This window comes from Dermacentor albipictus, chromosome 4 (genome assembly GCF_038994185.2).
Source record: "Dermacentor albipictus isolate Rhodes 1998 colony chromosome 4, USDA_Dalb.pri_finalv2, whole genome shotgun sequence".
In the NCBI taxonomy this organism is placed as follows: Eukaryota; Metazoa; Arthropoda; class Arachnida; order Ixodida; family Ixodidae; genus Dermacentor; species Dermacentor albipictus.
This window is the reverse complement of record NC_091824.1, coordinates 70232917-70255304: the sequence shown is the minus strand read 5'-3', so window position 1 is coordinate 70255304 and position 22388 is coordinate 70232917. Positions and strand designations below refer to the sequence as shown.

General features: G+C 45.0%; 1 protein-coding gene across 3 annotated transcripts in view; it reads left to right on the top strand.

Annotated features, from left to right (window-relative positions):
* LOC135902056 (DDB1- and CUL4-associated factor 8) overlaps nt 1-22388 on the top strand; it is a 48226-nt gene that overhangs the window by 3599 nt on the left and 22239 nt on the right. For all 3 annotated transcript variants that reach the window (XM_065431955.2, XM_065431954.1, XM_065431956.1), the window contains exons 3-6: nt 3327-3547; nt 5409-5759; nt 13405-13545; nt 20325-20419. In XM_065431955.2, coding sequence (XP_065288027.1) covers nt 3327-3547; nt 5409-5759; nt 13405-13545; nt 20325-20419 — 808 coding nt within the window. The remainder of the gene's footprint in view (nt 1-3326; nt 3548-5408; nt 5760-13404; nt 13546-20324; nt 20420-22388) is intronic.

Genomic DNA, 22388 nt, shown 5'->3' with positions numbered 1-22388 from the left:
GGAAGAAAGTAGCCATATTCTTATATTCCTTGTCACAAAAATCACCTTTGTTGGCATAAAAACACGGAGATGTAACATCATGTGATAGGTTGGCATGTTGATGCTGCATCCTAGATTTTTATGTCATCATGCAGGAATCTGAACGCACCTTATTGCTGATTTTTGGTCGTTTGTAACAGCACGATGGTATAAATCTGTATAGCGTCAATTATATCAATAGCTGACAGAAATAATATGACTAAACCACTTCCAGACAGTTTACCATGCATCTGACTTCATATTGCAGATGAATATCTTGCATAATAATACACAAGTTATAAAAGTGATAGAAGGCAATGTGCAATGTATTGTACAAGGTGTTTTAGAAGGCTGTGCATTACGAAAATCAGAAGTGGCGACTGTATAGTGTCACAAACTGCTGATGCAAACACCTGCCAGCCTGGTGCAGTGGTCAAAAGCCACACAATGGCTGCATTGCTGAATTTTGTGTTGCTTCAACAATTCTTTAATTCTCCACTTCTCCACATTCTACATAGGATATGCTTGGTCCTCTGTTGACCATCCTTGCCTTCTCTCCCTTTTGATCGTGCCATCATAAGCTTTTGGCAAGAATACGAGGGGCAATCAAAGTTTTGCAACTTGCGTACAAAGAAGCCTCCCTGGGACTTAAAAAAAAAAATCAACGTAAGCCCGGATCCCACTAATGCACTTCTTCCATTTGATTGAAAGGCTTCTGGTACCTTGAAAAAAAGAGTGATTGCTGTGCTCTGATGCAGCTTGCACTACATTCCAAGTCAACAAAATTAGTTCCCTTGAAGTGTTTCATCATATTCAGGAAACAGTATTAAGTCACTGGGGCCAAGTCAGGACCATAGGGTGGGTGGTCGAGCTCTTCGAAAGGCACTCTCTTCACCTGGGTAACACAAAATTTGTGAGTTGAAACATTGTCATGCGAAAGAACGCCCCTGGTCACAAATCCTTGTCTTTTTTTTTTTTTTTTACAATGGCCACACACAGTGCTTAAAGTATAAACCCCATGCAAGCGATCTTGCACGCGAAAGTGACAAGCGACGCGATTAAGATGGCTGTCGCGTTCGCTCGTTGCCTACAAGTTGCACCTCATGCGAGCGATGTCTCCCCAGTGTTGCCAGTATGAGGGCAGCAATATAGGTGCCGAAACTAGCATGATGCGTGCTTTATTACCTTAAGTTGATGTGTTTTACTGTAAAAAGCAGCATAAAATATTTCTGAAAGTCTTGCAGTAGGTTCTTATCCTTGCACGTATAAAAATTCAATCATTTGCTCGTTCCTTGCGACAATCGGAAGTACTTGAGTTATGTACATCCAGTTCCGGCTTCGCGCTATTGGCTAGTCGCTCATAGCACTTCCGGGCGACGAGCAACGAATTCTAGATTTGCAGAACCAAGCGATCGCGCGACAAGACCGAGCGTTCTGTTCACGCGACCGCTCGAAGCCATCGCTCGTCGCTGTCACGCACAAAATCGCGCTCATGGGGTTTAGCCTTAAAGGGTCCTTTCACCAGGCCACGTAGCCAATTTTGGTTATACGTTGGAAGTTGTTACGGCCCTCTAGGAGTGTTCTACCACAATAATTTTTCAAATTGGCCCACTAATAGCAGAGATAGAAATATTGCCACGAGCCCATGATTTCAGGAGGCGAGCTTCACTGCGAGCATAGACACTCTTTCCACTTTCCCCCCGTCTAGCCTCTGTTAAGGAAATTCCTTCCCTGCGTTTTCCCATAACGGAGCTGGAGGATTGCTTGTTGCATATGTAACAGGACCTGCCCTTTTTTTTTCTTGTGTTTTTGCTGCCTGGCGCACTTCCAGTGATGGTCTCTCACGCGAGCTGTTGAGTTTGTCTTGTTTAGTGCAGTGCATGATTTTGCGTGCTCTGCAGGAGAACACCCGACTATTGGTATAAGTCAGGGCTACACGAGCAATGAGGCAGATGCAAGCAGATCAAAGAGCACAATCGTGTGCTCTGAACCCAGTAGAAAATGGCAAATAGTTTTGTTTTCTGCACGGGGGAACAACATGGGAACGAGCAGACGAAACGAAAGTACGTCCCCCTTGCTATGGGATGGAGTAAAACAGACTCACAGACATTTGGTTTGCAGGTTTTATTATTTCTCTAAACTTTAAATTGTCTATCGCAGCAATAGATCAAAGAACTAACTGATGCTGCCTTTAATAACTCTTGAAGTCACATGTCACTGAATAATGTGCTGCCATTTATGTAAGTGCATGTGTACGATTGATGATGGCTCTCTGACTGGTGGTGCAGCACCCTCAAGGAAGGGGGCGCGCAACATTCGGTTTGGAATTTCAGCTTTTTGCATGGCGCATAGCAGTGTAATACTTCGCAGGCATGATCATTAGCACGCATCGTATGCACTGTGCTTGTAAGTTCAAAATAGCCAGACCTGGTGAGGGGCCATTTAATGCAAATGTGCCAACTCTCCCAAGTTTTGCTTAAAGTTTACTAACTCAGTCTTCTAAGATTTTGCGGGTGCATTGTCAAGTTTTACGAAAAATTAATTCTGTTTATGGTAAAGTTTCCCTTGTTGATCTCCAACCATAGTCTTGGAAGTCTCCTGACTGTTAAAGGACACCAAAGGGGGCACTTGATTGGAGCAAGTTTATTCTGGCACTTTGCTTGTGTTTCCGCTGTGTAGACTGTTGCTTTGTTTATGGGTCTCGCTGGTAATGCTGTACACCATCCCTAGTCATAATGTGAGCAAGTAACTGGGTTGCTTTCGTAGAGGCTCAATAACTCTCTTTGGATGCAAGCATAGTGTTGATCACAGGGTGTTGATCTTCCATAGGTAGGTTTTCATGGCACTTAAAGCGATGAGACTTTGGTGGCTGAGTAGTGATGAGCACCTCTGTACGTTGCTGGAGCCAGCCTAGCCATGGATGCGGGCAGGATGATTGTAGGCTGAAGGAAATTATGTGATAGCGATCAGTCAGGCGCTGCGCATGTTCTCCTCACAAGCAAGGCAAACTTCTACCTTGTCATCACCATAGTTATGGTGGCGCTACAAGACCTTTGACCACTGGCAGATGAAGAGGGGGCACCCTTTCCCACCCCCTCTTTAAGACATGCAAGTGAAACCCTCCCCCCCCCCTTCCCTATTCTCCATATATTCTTATGATAGTGCCCCGCTCTCTTTTCCTTGGTTTGAGACTGGGTTCGAGTCAACGTGACATGCAGACTGTTCATGTGCAACTGTGTGTCTCGCTGTGCTTAATATTTTGTTACCTTCGCACTAGCTAAGACTTGATCTTTCTTCATTTTTCCTAGGCTTTCCAGAGGAGAAGAAGCAGAAAACAGAGGAAAAGAAAAAGCGCAGGCTGCTCAACCTGCTGGGTCGGACACGAAGGTCGGGCTCAACGTCTGAAGACACCAGTGGTGACACAACCAGAGGAGGTGGAAGCAGCAGCTTTTTCACCGAAGACTCTGATGACAATATCTCCATAAACAGTGATGACACTTTCCACATGAGCCAAGATGACAGAGAGGAGGTACGATTGTCATGGTATCATTTTTGGAAAGTCTCGTGTGTGTATATTTGCTTATTTCTTTTTTGCTTTTAGTTGATATTTTGTACAGTTATATACATTGCTCATTACATGTAAGCTAATGTGTGTTAATAACTGTATGAACTGATGGAGCTGTTCAAAGGCAATCATTTCTCCTGCTGTGTTCTATTTTTGTAAATCTATAAAAACACTCAGTGGCTCTATTATTTTTAAATACTAGTTGCCGTTTGGTTTTTTTTTTTTTTAAAGGCAACCTAGTCTTGATGTATGATAGAAGTCTAATAGTCTAATGATGTCTGATGGTCTAATGTATGACAGAAGGATCAGGGGAGCTGTGCTAAAAGTACATTAAAAATGCACGAGAATATCTGAATTCCTTCTAAGTTTAATTCACATTTTAACTGTATTTCCCATAAGGTTGTGACTTACGAACTAAAGGGATTCGTGATTTCACTTCTTGTGCCACTCATCGTTTGTTAACCTCACGCACGCTAAATCAGGTTCACGAAGCTTGCAACACACACTTCATTTGCCGACTCATTCTTTTTGTATTTAAATAGTATATGTACAGAGTGTTTTCTTTTTTTAGACCATACAGATTTTTTATAAAAAAGTAATGAGCACAGCCTACGGGGTGATCATTACCTTCTTGAAGACGAGTTCATTACGTTCTTGAAGACGAGTTCCTATGTGAGGCAGACAGATGTTGCCACTAGTAATGTTAGCTTCAGAAGACCAATTAACAAGAAATCATTCATGAAGTTCCTTTATTGGTGCCTTGGGGTCCGTTGTCTAAATGGCAAATTTGGAGGCAGTGGCATTTTCATGCACAGCCATCTCTTAAAAATCTTGAAAATCGCATTTAATTCGAGAGATATTTGTCATCAAATTCCAAAGCTCAATCAATGTAATATCGAGACTGAATGTGTCCCGCTGCGCATCAGAAGGCAAGGAGTGTGGGGTGAAGTTTGAATTATGCCATGCTGTGGCAAATCCTGACACAGCTGCTCATGCTAACCAGGCAGAGCGTGCCGTGTAAGTAGCTGCTGCGACTGGCTGAGATGTTTCGTTTAAAACTTCCTCGGGCATGTTGTCACGGGCCGTTTCGGTGTGATGTGATAGTGGGGGCCACCTTTTCTGCACCCCCGTGGCGCACGGTTTTGATATTGCCTAGATTTACTGTTGAAATTTGATGATAAATATCTCGAATTACGTGGCACTTTCAAGATGTTCAAAAATTAAGGGTTTAAATTTGCCACTTAAACAACTGCCCCTATGGCACTAATAGAAACGTAAATAAATAAATGTTTCTTTATTAGTCTTCTGAAGCTCACATGATTAGCGGTAAAGTATGTCCACCCCTATTAGAAACACCTCCAAGAATGCCACATTTGCTGTGTTTATAGCCTTTTTATAAAAAAATTTATTGTTTAAAAAAAAGCATCCTGTATACTCTCACTTCAGAAATCTGTGGAGTACAATCAACCACTCTATATGGCTTTCATGGAGTATGAAAAGGCATTTGATTCAGTAGAGGTACCAGCAGTCGGAATCGGCTAGCCCAAGATAGGGGCAATTGGACATGGCTAGAAGAGGCCTTCGTCCTGCAGTGGACTGGAAAAGATGATGAAGAAGAAGATGATGATGGTGATGATCTCACTTGGTACCAGTTTAGTCAAAGTAAAATTTCATTGCATTTTGCCTTTAATGGTTACCCATGCTTTGCAGACTGTCTTGGCATGTTTACCATGCAGGCAGGTTAGAGGACGCACTACCAAATACACTTCATAGAAACTCTGCGAGCTTTGCCTGGCAGTCACCGCAGCTTTCATGTCATGTGCAGGATGCAGAGAGCTTGGAGGGCAATTACGACCCAACGCCAAACACCCCTGCACCTGCGTACAAGTGGCTGGTCTGGGACGCCCTGACGCAACGCGAGTATGGCCGGCCAGCAGCCACGTCACATGTGGACAAGTTTCGCTTGGACTGTTACGGCAGCCGGCGCATAGTGGAGCGACTGGAGCTCATGTACAAGATGCATGCCCATGATGGGTGCGTCAATGCCCTGCACTTCAACTCAACCGGCACTCGTCTGGCCAGTGGATCGGATGACCTCAGCGTCGTCATCTGGGATTGGGCCACCGGCGAACCCGTGCTCAAGTACGACAGTGGCCACCGAAGCAATGTGTTTCAGGTGCGAGAAGAGGCTGTGCTTGGTGTGGTAAATTCTCCTCTCCCCCCCCCCCCACCCCCCTTTCATTGGGAGCGTGAATTGTGTGCCAACATTATGCTCCGAGTGCGACAAGATCTGGCATCGGATTGCTATATTTATTCTTCGGGGTGCTTGAATTTGACAGATAATTTGCATGCACTAAGAGGCATTGCTTGTGTTGTGCTAACGTAGCTTGCCTTGGCAGTGCACGTTTATGCTTAAACTAGTCAACCTCTGGAAGGTCTGATATCTTTGGGTGTTTTCAGAAGGCAGGGAACTCGTATCAGCCTCTTAAGGGGGCTAATGTGTAGTGTGGAAAGTCAGTCAAGAAAATGAGGAGGATAGAATGTGTACATTGCAAAATAAATTAAAAATAAACAAACAATGTTTTTCTTGCATGCAAGTAGACCATTCATAAAGTGTCAAAATACCCATGGTAAAGTTGGCTCATCATAAGTCAGAACGCCACTATTGCTTATGACTGGCTAAAATCATCAAGATCCATTGAGGTGTTAACCTGATGCCCTAATCAAGACTTGACGTACCTCCAGCAAGTGCACGTTGTTCTGCGGCATCAGATGCACTCAAATATTTCTGGCTGCACAATGGTTAATTTGGATTACTTATAGTCTGCAGTAGCTGTAGAGCACCTTAAATAAAAAGAAATTGCACAACATAAAAGCAGCACTAAGGTCCAACGAAAATAAAGTGGTGGAGTATGCATCGGCATGATCATGACTTTGAAACTGCCGTCTGTACTTACTCTTTTCAGTCCCGATTTTTTTACAAATTGCAATTTGTGTGTGCTTCAAAATTAAGAGTTGGGTCAACCGATGAAGTAGCACACTGTGGTATAAAGGTTATAAACAGGGGTAGGACTTATCTTCGTCAAAGGCCTTTGACGAAGATAGGTTCTCCTAGCGAAACGTTGGCCAGCCTATCCGATGAGCCTTATCCCCGTTTATAATCTTTATACAGTGAACCCTTGTCAAACCATAATTGGCTGGAGCTCGGAAAAAGTACATACTATACAGTAGTACTGCTTAACCGAAATAGCATGAGATCACCCGCTTATTTGTCTAAAATTAAACTAAGAGAGAGTGTGATGAAAAGGCAAAAACATACAGTTTTATTCACGTCGCGCAACAAAAATGTTATTTTCATTTGATGCCGCCGCGGCCTAGCAGCGACATCAGCGGCCTCAAACCTACTGAAGCTGCGAGCCAGCTTTTCTGCCAGACCCTACTCCTCGGCAAACACTTGCATGGCAGATTCCTCATTGGCATTGGATATTTTCCGTGCACGGGTGTGGTAACGCTACAGAAGTCGCGGGGCGCCTTTTTCATTGCGAGTTGCTGTTCTCGTTGCTACGAATGCATTAATGAGGCTAACGTAACGCGCAGCTTCTGCCACTGTCGGGCCTGAATCTCCCGTGCTGACGCTTTCCGTGTTGTTCTCATCACTGTCGTTAGGTGACACTTCGGCAACAACAGAGCCAACGATGGCAAAAAGTCTAACCTTGTAGCCATCTCTTTGCGGTCACAGCAGCGCTGCCGAGCAACTTCACATTCCAAATGCCATACACCGTAGTCAGTGGTAGATCACCAGCCGACGCGTGCCAGTGCCAACTTCTTCGTGCCACGTTCGATAGCATGATGTCCAATTTTTCTTCTATGCTGAGCACCCGGTATTTTTCATCTGAGTTTCGGCATCATGCGAGTTTTAGCTTACACGACACATGTTGATGTTACATGATGTTGTGGCTTCACGCGCAAATGTATAGGGCGCTTGGAGGCCGTTGTTTTGATCTCTGAGGCTTGTTGATCTGCCAGGCCACCCAATGGGGACAACGCGCCGCCGTGATTGTGTGACGAAAAGTGGAAACATAATGTGTTAATCGATACATGCACAATAAGCTGGTACGGTTTATCCGAATACGAAACGCATTGTGTTCAATGGTAGCTGAGTCGGGGATTTGACTTTACTGCTTTTAAAACAAAACTACTGTTTAACTCTTTCGTTACCGCGAGAAAATGGCCGTTTTTCATAGGTCTCGGAAGAAATTTTTTTGCCAGTACAAATAATATTCCAGAACACGTTGCAGCATGCCAAATTGCACATAATGAAATGCTCTTTCCAAAAACATAAGTTACAAAGCAAACAATTTATTAGGGAACATACAAAAAATTCGGAAAAGTGCCATTTTTGTGGCGAGTTGATAAAAACAAGAAAGAAAAGGCACAATATCTACATACACATTATTAAGAAAGAAAATTTAGAATATACATTTTGAAGATCAATGACTCAGGAATACTGTCTAAAAAAATTAATTCTCTGTACCGCGCCGTTCTTCAGCTACATAAAAAAAACTAAAGACCGGGAACAGCTTCAGCGCTCGTGCCATGCGGTGAAGCAGTTGCGCGTTTTCGTGAGGCACAGGTGCACTTCGCAGTTTTCGCAGAAAACGTTTGTCTTTTGTTCGATTTTGCGTTCCTGATAGCACATCCTGCAGTTTCGCCTTTTCGGCATCTTTTGCGGATGGTGCGGCACTTCTTTTGGGACAGGATGTACTCTGGGAACCTCTTCATCATCAAGCTCGAGCAGCTGTTGGGTGAGCTCCATACGAAAAGAAAGTTGGTCGAAGTGGGCGCTCCTCTGCAATTCCGGTGTTGAGAGGTGTTGCTGGCGGTGCTCTTGAAAAAGAATGAAGCTATTCACAACAGCCATGTCAATACAATGAAAGAAGAGCGTCTTCCACCACCTCACGCACTTCATCAAAACGTTATAGGATGCAATCAGCTGATCGGACTTATCAACTCCAAGCATCCCGGAATTATAGTCGTCAATCAGCACCGGCTTTTCGATTGGGATGATAGTCCACACGCCGCCTCTTCTCTCTTTCCTTGTGGCTGTAACATGCCTGTTGGCAGTGTGCGCTGTTGACATCATGTGAACAACCTTCCTGTCCTTCCATTGCAAATACAGGATGTTATTCCGTCGGAGCCACCGAACATCACCTCTCTTTGCCTTTTTCTCCCATGACACGTCCTTCAATTCAGATGGGAAGCACCGACGATCTTTACGTGTCGTGCCACAAGCGAGGGTTTTGCGATTTAGCAGGTGAGCAAAGAGAGACGCAGATGTGTAAAAGTTGTCCATGTAGATAACATATCCTTGATTGAGGTATTTATCGCACAGTTGTGTCACCACATCAAATGCTAGTCCACTTGCACTAGCTGTTTCCCGTTTGCCTGCGTACACATAAAATTGAACGGAATAGCCCATCTGCGAATCAGCAAGCACCCACAATTTAAACCCCCCTTTACAATTTTGTCCTGCATGTATTGCCGAATACCCGATCTTCCTTTCGATTTGACCATTCTTTCATCCACAGAGAGGTTCCGCGCAGGTTGAAAAAGTTCTGCTGATGTAGTGTTCACGTGTTGCAGAAGCCACAATACGCGGTGCAGCCTGCCGTGCGTAGCTACAGTAGTCGCCTCCGGATCAGTGACACTTAGGAAGCGCAGAAGTGCAGAAAACCGTCTCCTTGGCATAACGTTCCGAGGAAGAAGCCCTGAAAAAAGCCTACTGGTATTCCAGTAAAGGTGGATGCGTGGCACGTTCACAATGCCCATATAAATGAGCAGTCCAATGAACTTCACTAGTTCGTCGGTAGTCACTTCCTTCCACGACCCATCTCTTTCAGCATAGCTTGGAAGCTCCAAAATATGCATCCAAGCATATTTATTCGTGTTCTTGCAGATAGTATTTATTACTTCTGCGGTGAAGAACAGGAGGAAAAAATCGCGCGCCGTTGTAAAGCGTCTTGCGCTGCTCCGAAGTGCTGGGCCGAGATGTGTTCCGGGCGGCCTTGTTGGCGTGAACTGAAGTTTCTTCACAGCCGGTGGCAGCACATCCTGGCCTAGCGACGTACGGACCCTGCAGATAGCAAGAATAGCTCTAAGCTTGTGCACAAAGGTCGGCAGATAAGCGCGCGCGACGCCGGTGACTGCTCAAGGCCGTAAAGGTAACTCACCGGTGAGAAGCTGCGGATGTCCCGGGCTGACTCGAAACATCGTCGCCGTCAGAGCTTGAAGCAGAAGTACTGTCATCTTCGGACTCGAAGCTCGAATCCTCGTCACTAAAATCAGGTGCGGGTGAAGAATACTTTCGAGCAGAACGCTTTCCGCGCGGCGCAGTAGCGTCCGACGACGACGCCATGGCAGAGACCGGAGCGACTGGCGTTGTTGCGATAGTAACACCGGATGCGGCCCTCTGGCGGATTTAACAAGAGAAGCGAAACCAAAACTGCTGCAAACTGGCTGTAAAGGCTAGGTATACATGTTGGACATGCGGCGGACCTTCAGGAATGCGTTTTCGTGGAATAAAACCACCCGGACTCCAAGTCAAAGCTCACCAGTGAATAGCTGGCGTCATTTTCGGGTAATTATCCCCACTCAACACCGCCAGATAACAAAGCCGACAATATGATTCAATATTTGACTTGCTGGGAGCCTTTTGATCACAAAAATTTGACGCTAATGCTGAATTACCACGAGTGGCAGTATTTTTTCTCAAGCGCGGCCGCCACGCCCCCTTTTGCAACAACACGCGCACATTAGTTCTCAAAAAGGCGCATCAAAAATCAGAACGTCGCCAGAGCGGGAAAATTTAAACTGGTTCTACAAGTGCACTGCCTAGACTAACCACTGGATGGCGCTAGCTGCACGAGAAACGATTCCAACATGTCGAAATCGGCCGTTTAAAGCATCGATCACCGGTGATCGATTTGAATAGGCGTGGTAACGAAAGAGTTAAGCAGGTACGGTTTAACGAGGTTGTACTGTACCCAATCTGTATGTGGGACTTGTAATGGGGGGGCAGCTGTGGGTGTCAAGGTGGACCGGGCTGAAGTACCAAGTGTTCTTGTTTAGGACTATTGCTAAAAGACAGCTCACACAGAAAAAAAACGGACAGGGAGCTGGTCCTAACTACAAGTACAAAGCTCCTTGCACAGTTTTGCTGTTGTTACTTCTTAACCACTAAGCAACGCGACATGACGTGGACGGACATTTATTGTGTGTTGGTGATGGAAGTTGAGTATGACGACATGCCAGGGAGCATTCGCAAGATTTGTGCATAGTCATTGCAGGGAAAGTTATTGTGTGGCGACGAACTACACGTGACATGGCATGCACAGGTGGTAATGTATGCAACCGGACAGCATTGCATAACTGTGACAGTGCAGCTGCAATAGACAGATTTCACCACTCTCACGGAGCATGCGCAGCAGCTGAGCCAGCACCTTTCTGATTAAGTTTCTCCAATACTTCGCATAACCACAGGAATAGGATGTACCCTAATACCCACTTTTTCTTCTTTTCTTTCTTTCTCTCTTTCTTAACCCGCCGTGGTTGCTCAGTGGCTATGGTGTTGGGCTGCTGAGCACGAGGTCGCGGGATCGAATCCCGGCCACGGCGGCCGCATTTCGATGGGGGCGAAATGCGAAAACACCCGTGTACTTAGATTTAGGTGCACGTTAAAGAACCCCAGGTGGTCAAAATTTCCGGAGTCCTCCACTACGGCGGGCCTCATAATCAGAAAGTGGTTTTGGCACGTAAAACCCCAAATATTATTATTATCTCTCTCTCTCTCTCTCTTTCTCTCTTTTTTTTCTTTCCTTTTTTTTTTTACGGAATCTTGGCAATATGCAGATCTTACACAAGCTGGGCGTGTGACTACTCAGGAATGGTGTACACAGTAATTTGAACATTGGTTATATGCTACATTCAGATTTACGTTACGTTCCACTTAATTTTTCATTGCTCCCTCTCTCAACGTCATTCCCATCGTCACTGGAGCTTACAACCTTATTGGAACGCTCCCAAAGATGATTGTTCTCTGTGCCATTCATGCTGTTAGGCATTTCAATAACTTTCAAACACTCGGCAACATTATCAGCTGATAGCAAATGCAATTTGTTCAAACTGCAATATATATATATTTTTTTTTACCCTTCCTTCTCCACGTCTTAAAGTCTTCGACTTATAAAGTTGGGGATGTGGATGTTACGCGAGGGTGTCTCTTACACGAGTAAATACTGCAACAGCTGGGAAGACTCAGTACTATACGTAAGTGTGCTGAATGTCCTGCTATCATGAGTGAGATGGAGATTCAGCGACCTTACATGTAATTGGGAATGTGTAAGGCTTTACTGCACGTAGGTCTTGGGCACCCTGAAGTTAACAGAGGTATTTTGCTGCTGTATTTTGTGGGCTTGTATCATGCCCTCACTTTCTTTTTTTCTTTCTTCTTTGCCATACAAGCATGGACTTAAAGGTGTGTGCCGGACGTGATATGATTACGGTTGAAGTGCCCAGACAGCCACATCTTATCTTCTTATCCTTGAATGAAAGCACCTCTTACAGAAAGAGATATAAGTGACCCAACTTATTCTTTATGAAGTGGCTTTTCCTTCTGTGATACTGCCTTCTTTTCATTCTTATGAAACTATAACGGTGCAGTTATTTGCTCCGGCGTCGCACACCAAATGGGCTCGTTTACAGTCATCCTGTACTTTTTCAGTTCCTCAGTCGAAGAGCACGAGCTATGATATTAACGATTTAGAGTGTTAGGAACTTACTCAACCTCCGAGATAATGAACACTTTGATGAACTGCAGTGCGATGTCTACCAAACCAGTGAGACAAATTTGTTGAGAATGATCAGCAGAAAAGGGACTTTTAGGCAAAATGCCTATTTTTTTCCCTTATGTTTGTATCTTGCCTTCTTGATATATAAGCATGAATTAAATCATTCTAGGCCCTCCAAGTGCACTTTAATTGTGCCGTAAGTGCTTATTTCAGCATTCACTCCCAATTTGATTCTAGGGCCTAAAAATGCTGATTACCGTGTTTTGTTTTGGCTTCACTTTGTTAGCTGAAGGCAAGAACACAAAACCTTTTTTTCGTGAGCTCAAAGCCTCTTGAGAAAACAAATAGTGAGACGATGGCATACTTTGTCAATGCTTCGTTAAGTCGCTTTATTCTTCTGGAATTGTCGACAGCAAGGTCTTGCTATTGTACACTGATGCAGTACCTTATATGCACAAGACGGCCTCATTTCATTTCTGCACGCAAATGCTACACGTCATGTGCCTGGCTTATGGGTTACACCATTTTTGTGAGGAAGACTGAAAGGCATCCAGTGATGTGAATGGGCTCATCGCTTCAGGAAAAACTGTTCCTAACGGCACCTTCTCACGTCTGCACTTTCAAGAAACAGTTACCGGAAGTACCTCTTCCACTTGAGTCATGCTACGAGCAGTCGAATACGACCACGGGCATTTTGTGGGCAAGAAGGCTGTCACCTATGGTTTTGCAGCAAATGAGAGTGCGGCGGGGAGAAAGGCTCAGACTGCACTGGGCAAGGCCTTGGAGGGAAAGCTTGGCGTATCTGTGTGCCTTCTTCACATTTTTGGCTGATAAGAGCCAGTCCTGTGCCCCTTCTTTATGTTCGGGTCTGCAGGCACAAAAAACCACTTTGCAAGGCTTGAAGCAGCTCCACTTGCTGAACAGCCAGGTCTCTTGAACTTGTTGTGTTCCCTCTCCTTTCCCTTCCCTGTACAGGCCAAGTTTGTTCCCATGACTGGTGACTGCTACATAGTGAGCTGTGCCCGCGATGGCCTGGTTCGGTTGGCGGAACTCTCCTCGACGGGTGTCTGCAAGACAACCAGGAGACTTGCTCAGCATAGGGCTACCGCTCACAAGGTAAAGGCTCGTTGCAGAATGTGCAACACATAGTTGCGTGCCCCATATTATAGAAAGATTCATGGGAAGATGTTCTGGGGCTGTATTCACTTATGGGTATACGCTCACTTGCACTAGATCTTGCGTACTCCAGCACCAGACGTGTCAATGTATATGGCTGACAGCGTTCGTGGCTCAGTGCCAACTTTGCCGTCTTCTCGCAGAGCCAGGAATGCTGTTGACCATATACTTCGTCATGTCTGGTGACGAGTTGCACAAAATCTAGCGAAAGTGATTGTATCCCTGAAAGTGATCGCCTGAGAACACTTCCCTCGGTTTTACTAGGTGCGCTGTATGGTCCACTGTTGAGGGCAACAAGCACTTAGTACTTGGCTAACAATTACAAGTGAATTACAGCATGAAGGTGCGCAGACCATTTTTTTAATGCATAGATGTCAGCCTAATATGCCCTATTAGCCACATCTTTCTCTTGATAAAGCAGAAGTGGTTCAGTTATATTGGCCTTATTAGCAGGTGCAGTTAAAGCTCGATCTTGCGAAACCCGATTTTATGAAGTTCCCGGTGTAAAAAAGAAATTTCTATTCCCTGGCAGGTACCCATAGGGTTCAGTGTTATCATCAACCCGAATTAACAAAACAAACTTGGCTGAACTCGATTTAACCAAGTTTTTCCTGAAATAAATTAGTTAAAAGAAGCGGTGATTTCTTTCTAACTTTGGTGCAGACGGGTTCTTTGAGCATGGGCTCTAAAGCTGGTGCGTTAAAACATCTAGGCGTCGTGGTCACATCCCTAGCTTTATTTTATGAAAATGCCGGCGCGCACTCGGTCGGTCTCCTATTCACGGCACCGCATTCACAGCATTCATGGCTATCTCCTCCAACCCTATTGCAATAAACATCTTCACCTATCTGTTTCACAGATAGGTGAAGACAGGTGTCTGTGCCCTCGGAAGCATGCTGCATGCTTTTAATAGTCGATAACGCAAATGTGCCGTCATTCCCTGCTTCAGGCAGCGCAAAGTGAGAGTCCTGTTTCACTATGGCACCATTATAGGCATTGCAATTCGGCACCACTCACTAGCTTTGATTTCGTCAAGGTAAAATAAATGCTGGGATTTTACGTGCCAAAACCACGATGTGATTACGAGGCATGCTGCAGTAGATTTGGATTAATTTTGACCACCAAGGTTTCTTTAACCTGCACCCAATACACATGGAAAGCAGTACAATGCACATACAAAGACAAAGCATACATGTTGCGCTCACTGTTCTATATGTGTGCACTGCTTTGTCTTTCTGTGGGTCTTGTAATACATAGCACACTTTTTATGACCCTGTACGTGCATCTTCATTGCATATTAGTTCAATGCACCCATAGTCTTGAGTTCTTAAGAGGTTAAAAAATTTTTGAACATGTCTCTCTATTGACTGTGGGCATTGCAAATTCCGTAACTTTCTCTGTGAGTTACCCTCATTTTTCTGTGTTAGGTGTGCATGCCTCTGGCCTCTTTCATGGGTCATTCCCATGGGCATGTGCTATCTAAAAATGTCGGCCGATCTCAAAGATACTGCAGTCAAAAAATTTTAACCGTTCAATGCTCCAGCTCCCCTCACGTATGGGGGACATGACAGTGCTGTGCACAGTGACTCTGCCTCATTTGCAACCCCAGTTTACTGAGGAAGGCATTCTCTTTGATCTGCTTCAATAGAGATCAATTCGCTTTCCAACATTTAAAAAAAAAGTTGCCTCTAGTGAACCTTTCCAGTTAAGCAGCCTGATTACTTACATTGTGCAGCTTAAAAAAGAAGGCATTGTTGACTTAATAAAAGCACTGACAGGTTATTATCTGTGTTTGTCTTTATATGTGGTCAATGTTGCCTTCTCGTTTTGGCAGTGATTTGCCCACACAAAATGAGATAGAGAAACTTGATGTCACAATCGACTACTGTTCATTTCACCCTTATGGTAGCACCAAAACGACTTGCTGAATTATCTGGCCCTGTCGAATTAAAGGAAGGACATGAAAGCATCCCAGTTTGTTGTCACTTTACTTGCCATGTAATCTGCAATGGCTGATGTTCCAGTTAAAAAACACTTGAGATAGAATTATGTACGAACACTGTGATACAAACGCCTCTTCAGTATTGGCCTTGTGTTAGACCAATTATGTGGCATATCAAGCTTTTGTTATGTTCGAGCACAATTGCCCTCATGTCTCATTGCTGATTGCAGTTGTACCTAAGGCAGTTGCTGCTTGTCACGGGGCTGCACCATCTCGATAAAAATGGCGACTTTGAGGAGCAGCAGATTTTTTGTGACAAAATCCAAATGCTTCAGCGATCTCTTCTTAGTACATGTGGTGGTCATATTCTCACCAATGCGAAAATTGTGTCCTTTGTTTAAACACGCTCTTATTTTTTTATCTCCATAGAGATGGATCTCAAGAGCACACATTGACCGTGTTAAAGCAAGTGCCAAACGACAGTTTTGACCTAACATTTACCTATAAACAGCTGGTCAACAATATTTCTGATCTGTAATATCGCACTTAGTTTTTAGAGAAATGCTTTAATATTGCATTTTATATGTATTTGAGCAATATAAAGAAGGAGAAAAAAAATGATGACATTCTACACCAAGTCTATCTTATCTGGCCATTAAGGGGTTTTAACGGCGTTAGCCTTTGCTCTGTGGAGATAAGCTTCCTACTACCCTCTGTTATACCCCTCTGCTGCTTCTTTCCGTCTATTTTATTTCTGAGGGATGGTCACAGAATTCTTGTACAGTTGAACCTCAATATATCGAACAGCGCGGTGATCGTGAAATAGTTCAATATATCTAGAATTCAATATATGAAATCACGTAAAAACTGCATCAGAAACTTCTGCAAATCAATCAATGAACCAAGGGTATGATCGGGGATTGTTGTTCGGAGCACGCATTTGGTTGCGCAGCGCTCATTTGGCCTAGGCCCCGCTGACTTCGTGAGCGGGGAGCATACGTTTGGTTGGGCTGTAAGCGATTAGCCTAGGCTGTGCCGACTTCGTCCGCCGCGCAAAGTCAGCGCAGCCTAGGCCAATCGTGCATGGCAGAACCGAATGCACGCTCCAAATAACGATCCCCGATCGTGCCTCAATCATGGCGCAGTAAATACAGTCGAACCCACTTACAATGATACCAGTTTTAACTCTATATCGGTTGTAACAATGAAAAGCTGCTTCACTCTCAACATTTGTATGTTTTCTATGGAGAGATAACTCGCTTACTACAATGTCCCCATGCTGCATTATCGGTTAAAATGATAATGCACCATGGCAACGAGTCTGGCTCCTAGATGTCCATGCCGAAAGGTAATGGAATGCGAAACCCTTGAAAAGAAAAATGAAAAAGTGAAATGCGAGCTGTCGCACAATCGCCTGCCAAGCCAACTGCCGCCATGCACTTCTCTCTGTGAGACATCCACACCAGCTTTACGCGCATCTCTGCCGTCGCCCTTCCGCCCCTTCAAAACACGAATGGACTGCCACAACTGCGCTGACAACACTACCGGCGTAAAATGCCGGTGCTGCTCCCAGATTGCTTGCTAGGCCTCTATGGCTGGGCCCTCATCCTGCGCAGTTATGCTAATGGATTAAGTCGCTCGTGCTTGTCTTTGTTCATTGCATCAAAGTTGTTCCTGTCCACATAGTTTCTCAGCCTCGTTTGATTCACTGCCGAAACAGAACATGGCTGATCCACCCGCTAATCATCAGCAATGCACAACGTTGCCGGTAAAAAGAAAGCGCAACGAAGTTCTTCTGACCGATGAGGCAATCGCCACGAACGTGCTTGCACAGATAGCCACAGTGATGGCCACAACGGCAGCGTGGATGCGGTAGGGCTAGGTAGGGCAGGCTGCCTCAACATTGTCCCCGCAGGAGGTCTTGTAGATCATTCAATCCCTCATGGGCTTGTTTTTGCAAGGGGTACCTTCCGCTTCACTATGTGGAGCACGTGGATGCCTTGGAGAAGGATGTCGTCGGCAAGCTTTGCGTAAATCAAGCAAGGTTGACGGACATGCGGTTTTCTCATGCAAGCCAGTGGGAAGTACGTGGCGAGATGCTTGCGGCGATCTGCTGCGGCAGCCTTCCCGCATTATTTAAAAGGTGCCTTTTGCGGCCATCAAAGTCATGCCTCGGCGGAGCTTGTATGTCACTTGACCCATGACGCCTGTTTGCAGTTACAGCAGTGCCATTCTTGAACGCCGACAGCCGCAGCTTGTTAACAACACGCAATCGGAGTGCGTAGGAAGCAGAGTTAAGCAGTTAAACGAGTCAACACAATCAGAAACCGGATGGAGGAAGGTGGTGGGAGAACTGGCCTCCCTGCCATTATAGTTTTCTTGGAACAGCTATGCCGACCCCCATTTTGATTTCTTTTTTTCATGCAACCCGGTCATAACAATTATCGGTTATAACAACGAAATTTTCATGATGGCACTTTAATATTGTTATAAGTAGGTTTGACTGTACTCACTTGAAGCTTCACACAAAGTATTTATTTATTTGGCTGAAAGTACTGCAGCAGTGTAGCCTGCTTTTTGTTGACAGCCCCATGCTTAAACACAGAGTCCTCAACATAGTCTAAATGATCCACAAGCGATAGGCTGGTGCCCTCTATTGCACCGCAGTAGCGGCGTAGAAGGGCCAAAGCAGCTACAGCCCCAGTTGAAGTCGGGAATGGGGCAACATCAATGCTTGCGGGATCAACCTTGGCAGTGTCTTCGTTTGCCTGCTACTTCTGCTGCGATCTCCACGTCCGTCAGTCAAAGCATTTTGAAACGCTTTCAATAACAAAGTATGAAGTGGCATCTGCCAAGGCGTCTGTGAGTGAGCCCAGTGAGCACGCGCCGTTGTGTATCATTGTGGATGCAAACCGCCAGTTCTCGTCAGGCTCGGCAGGCACAGAGCGTGGCACCAAGAAGGAGTCGGTGCGACAAATGCAATGTGTTGTTGACGTTGTTGAACTAGCCAAGCCACCGCATGTCTATGCCGCTGCGTTCAAATGGCGCCCTCGGCGCGATCAATGTGTGCAGCTACAGTTCGCAGCAGTTGGGAACACCCATCGCACCACCGCTATCTTCAAGGGTGTTGCAGGAAAGCTGACTGCCTGTCAGCGGAGCACATGTGGTCTGGGGGTGGCGGAGTTCAATATATCCATTTTACGTCCGACCCTGTTGGCAATAAAAAATCTACAATTCATGCAATTTTCCAGATGATATAGAAAGTGTTCGATATACGCAATAATTCGATATATCCCTGTTTGATATATCGAAGTTTGACTGTAGCTCTACTCTGAAGGGACACTAAAGGCAAACATTATTTAGCTGCATTAATTACCGTACTACAATACCATAGAAAAAGCCACTTACTGTGAGAGGAGGCGTAAGCCAGGCAGGACGTAAATATTCGACATACGATGTTGTCCTGAAGCTACCACACCAGCTCACCACGAGGTGGTATATTTTGGCGGCAGAGTATTCAGGTTTCTCGAAACATCGAAAATTTAGACATGACCCTCTCGACATTCAGATTGATGCAAGACATCTGCTGCATCTCGAAATTTTTTTTTGTAGGACACTTAAGCAGCCCTCGTAGGGATAAGGGGGTGCCAACGGCACTACACCTCGGCACACTGCACATTGTGGTCGGCACACACCTGCTGATCAACCACGGTCTGGTACAAGCTCAAAGAAACAATAGTCAACAACCATATTTATTATAGCATTTATTACGACTGCAGCTCGCAATTCAGGGCAGCCAGCTATAGTTTACATCGCTAGAGCTCCTCTCAAAGAGGGAAGAGGCTCGGGCAATGTCAGAGGGATTTCACGTGATAGACCTTGCCCTTGCAATTCCCCTGCTCTGCCGACGAAAGGAAAGCTTCCCTCCTCTCTCCTCTCCCCAAACCTGCTGGTGCTTGTGCCCAATGTGACGTTTTACACATGTGCAACTGCCATGGGACACGAGGATTCTCACACCTCTCACCAGGCCCCACTGCAAGTTTTGCTTATAGTACACTGGAAGTTGCAGAGTGTAATCTAGGGAGTATTTTACTGCAAGAATTTTTCGAAATGGTTCTTTATTAGAGAAGACGGGTGAAATTGAAGTGTTGCGTTGTTACCATGCTGTCTAGAGGCGAGTTTCACTGCCAGTGCAGACGCTTCTGTCTCGACTAGCATCCGCAAGTGACATTTCTTCCCTGCCTTCTCCTATGCACGAGATAAAGTATCGTGTCGTGATTACATCGCAAATCCCACCTCTTTTTTTTTTTACCTGTTTCTTTTTGCTGCAGCATGTACTTCCAGTGGTAGTATGGCACACTGTGTTGAATTATTTACGAAAGTCACGTGCCATAATTGTTAATGTTACTGGCAGTGGATCTTACGTAGAGGTACTTGTGCGTGTAACCTTAACTCTCTGGCTGAAAGTGGGGCTTTCTCTGAAGGAAGGGAGCACGGGCTCTTATTTTAATTTTGTGCTATCACGCCGTACGGCCCTTTGAAAAATTTTGCTGACACAATCACCAGCACATGATCTACTTTCCACACTTGCCAGTTTGCAATGCCCAAACCTGGTGAGAGGCCCTTTAAAGGCAGGACTTCATAATGCAGCAAGAATGCCTGCACACAGTGGCAAAGTGCATATCAAATTCAGTGCGTCATCTCTGTGTGCATGTTCTCAGTTTCTGGTTTAGTAAAACTTTTAAGTAGTCACTGCCATCTATGTTCTCTACTGCAGCTTGCCATTGAAAACGACTCACCCCACACGGTTCTCAGCTGTGGCGAAGACGCTTATGTTTTTGGCATTGATCTGCGGAAAAGCAGCCCCGACAAGTAAGTTTCTTGAGTTGATGTCATGCTGCTGTCTAGTATTGTGACTTTGCCAACAAGCTTGGTGTAGAAAATGGCCGATTAACCATGCCTGGGCCAGTAACTACGGTAGGAATTGTACTCCTTTACAAGGGGTATTGCACATGTAAAAGAACAAAGGTCAACACTAACCTGAGTAATCAGAGGGCGGGCAACTCCAATTGTATAATTTATGTAAACTTAGTGCTGCAGATTTTGTTCAGAGATTTAAAAAGAGGTCCATGTGTTTTCACAAACCGAGATTGGGCATCATAGTTGCAACATTGGAGGCTGCCACCTAAGGTCTGTAAATTGGTCTAGGTATGGCATGAAAACAATCTTTGAATAATTAGTGCTCATGCTCTTGTGATTGAAATATAGAATTTGGACGCTCCACAATCACCTCGCATGATTCTGAATTTGTGACAGATGGCTCTCACATATCATAAAAAGCTGCTTTGTAATTTCTTTTCCTATGTTTCTCTAATCCCTTGCGGTTACCTGTTAATTGCATATTTATTTATATTTGTTTAATAAATGTTATTGTCTGTCGTCCTTTTCTCAATAAATCACGTAGATTGCATTGAACATCAATATAATGAACACTGATATATTGAATTATTGGATATGCACGGGATCCTGCATATATAGAACTCGAAGAGGATCGCTGAATAGTTAATTATATCGATAATTCAAATGTAAAATATGCCTGTCTGAAGGTTATCTTAAATCTCTGAACATTTTAGTCAGTTTCTCGAAGTTGTGAAAAGTGGGAACTTGCCGACTTACTTATCCAAAGCTGTGTTGAATGCGTAAAGGTTTACTTTCTTTCTCACAGTTGTTGCAAGTTGCTCGCACTGTGGAATGGTATTCACAACGCTAACCCTAAAAGCCCGCATTGCCCTGACCTGAGGCTGCGGTGCGCCTCGTGCACGTTGAAGGGCTCGTTGCATGTGTTTATTCAAAATAAGGTAAAAATGGATGCACTGCAGAAGCAAACTGGCCTGTATGGATATGCACTTTGCCGCTATCAGTACGGATGCGCAGCGAATCGATTGTAAATGTGCCCGGCCGATTGTCATTGGGTTTCGGAACTGACTTCCTGTGGGAACCGGTTGATTGCACTCCTTGACCACCCTAAAAAGTTGCCGTGTAGCTTCTTGCTAGCTGCTCAGCGCTTTGGCCGCCGTGTCAGTGACTGCCACACATACACAAACGTTTGTAGCTTTAAAAGTAGATTTGAGCTTGCAGAACGTCTGAATCCATTCACACTGACGTGTAACCGTGCGAGCATTGATGAAACGCGTGCATTTGTGCAGCCATGAGTCCTTTGTGTCACTGCTGCTGTGGGAGGGGCATCTTTCCGCAAAGTGTGGATACGGGGTGCGGTGGTTTTGTTAAACTAAAGCTGTAATGTAAAGATCCGTCCAAATGCAGGTTAGGGTTGGATTTGTTTTGGCTACTTGCGGAATCCTAAAGTTCCATTTGCAGAAAGCCTTTGTCTACAAAAAGACAAACCCAGCAGCGCAGTATTTCCAGTTCAGCACCTCATGCCCAGTGCCAGTCAATGAAAAAATTGAGTGTCGTCCTTGCTTTCTTGTGGAATGCATATCGGACCAGGAGGCCATTCGCTTCCTTGAAGGAAAGTGGTGATCTGCTCTTGCCAATAATGAACGTCTGCAGTTTGCACAAATTATTCATGCGCATCAAGCAAAACTGAGAGCAGCCTGCTAATTTTCCCTCCATGGCGTGTAGTGTCCTTCGGGTTCCATCTCCTGTTTGACAGCATATGCCAAAACGGGCCGTTTCAAATTTGTTGGCATTAAGTATTTCTGAAGACGCAAGAAGTGATTGTGCCTCCGTTAGGAGAAGCGCAATTCCAGAGGCACGATGCGGTGCAGTGTTCAATATATCGAATGTGGCGGTGAGTTCGTGTGACGATGTATGCGTAGGA